Consider the following 611-nt stretch of genomic DNA (forward strand, 5'->3'; position numbering starts at 1 on the left):
GCGGGGCGTCCTCCTGGAGGGACTCTTGAGACCCAGGCGGCCTCGCGCCCCCCGGGCCCCTGGCCAGCCCCTCTTCCTCGCCGGCCGGGGCAGCCTGCGGGGCCTCCCGCGGCGGGGTGTGGTCGCCTCCCAGGCTGCGGGCTGCGCTGCCTGCTTTCCCCTGCGGAGAAATTTCAGGTCTCCGTTATTTGGGTGGGAAAAGAGAGTAAATGGGAACAGGGCGGGAAGGGGAGGACGTCCCCGCGAGCGGCCCTGCAGGACTGCGTGTGGGGCGGGCCCAGGGCTCTCCTGCGCGGGAGTGGACGTAGCCGACCTTCGGGCTGTCTGGGTGGAGTGACCGGAAGGCGCGCTGCAGGGGCGCCCGGGCCCGCCCGCGGGGCTTGCCTTGCTGACCGCTCGCCACCACGCGAAGCGCTCCTCCCTCAAGGCCGCGGCCACCATGCCGCTGTCCCTGCACATGCTGCCCAGGGCCTCGGTGATGTCGTCCATCAGCACCTTCCCCAGCACCCAGGAGAACTGGGCCATGGCGAGGAGCCGCCGGGCTTTGCTCTCTGCGGACAGAGCGGGCACGGTCCGAGGGGCCGCCTCGGGCCGGACCCCGCGCGGCCGGG

The 611-nt window shown here is 73.2% G+C and overlaps 1 protein-coding gene across 1 annotated transcript in view; it reads right to left on the reverse strand.

Annotated features, from left to right (window-relative positions):
- Nucleotides 1-546, reverse strand: part of LOC105853949 (piezo-type mechanosensitive ion channel component 1-like) — a 9456-nt gene extending 8910 nt beyond the window's left edge. Inside the window, exons 1-2 of the mRNA XM_012728144.1 lie at nt 385-546; nt 3-160 (exon numbers count right to left, since the gene is read on the reverse strand). Coding sequence (XP_012583598.1) covers nt 3-160; nt 385-525 — 299 coding nt within the window. The 5' untranslated portion in view covers nt 526-546. The remainder of the gene's footprint in view (nt 1-2; nt 161-384) is intronic.
- Between the last annotated feature and the right edge of the window lie 65 nt (nt 547-611).

The sequence above is a fragment of the Condylura cristata genome, unplaced genomic scaffold (genome assembly GCF_000260355.1).
Source record: "Condylura cristata isolate star-nosed mole 26May11 unplaced genomic scaffold, ConCri1.0 scaffold00022, whole genome shotgun sequence".
NCBI classification, from domain to species: domain Eukaryota; kingdom Metazoa; phylum Chordata; class Mammalia; order Eulipotyphla; family Talpidae; genus Condylura; species Condylura cristata.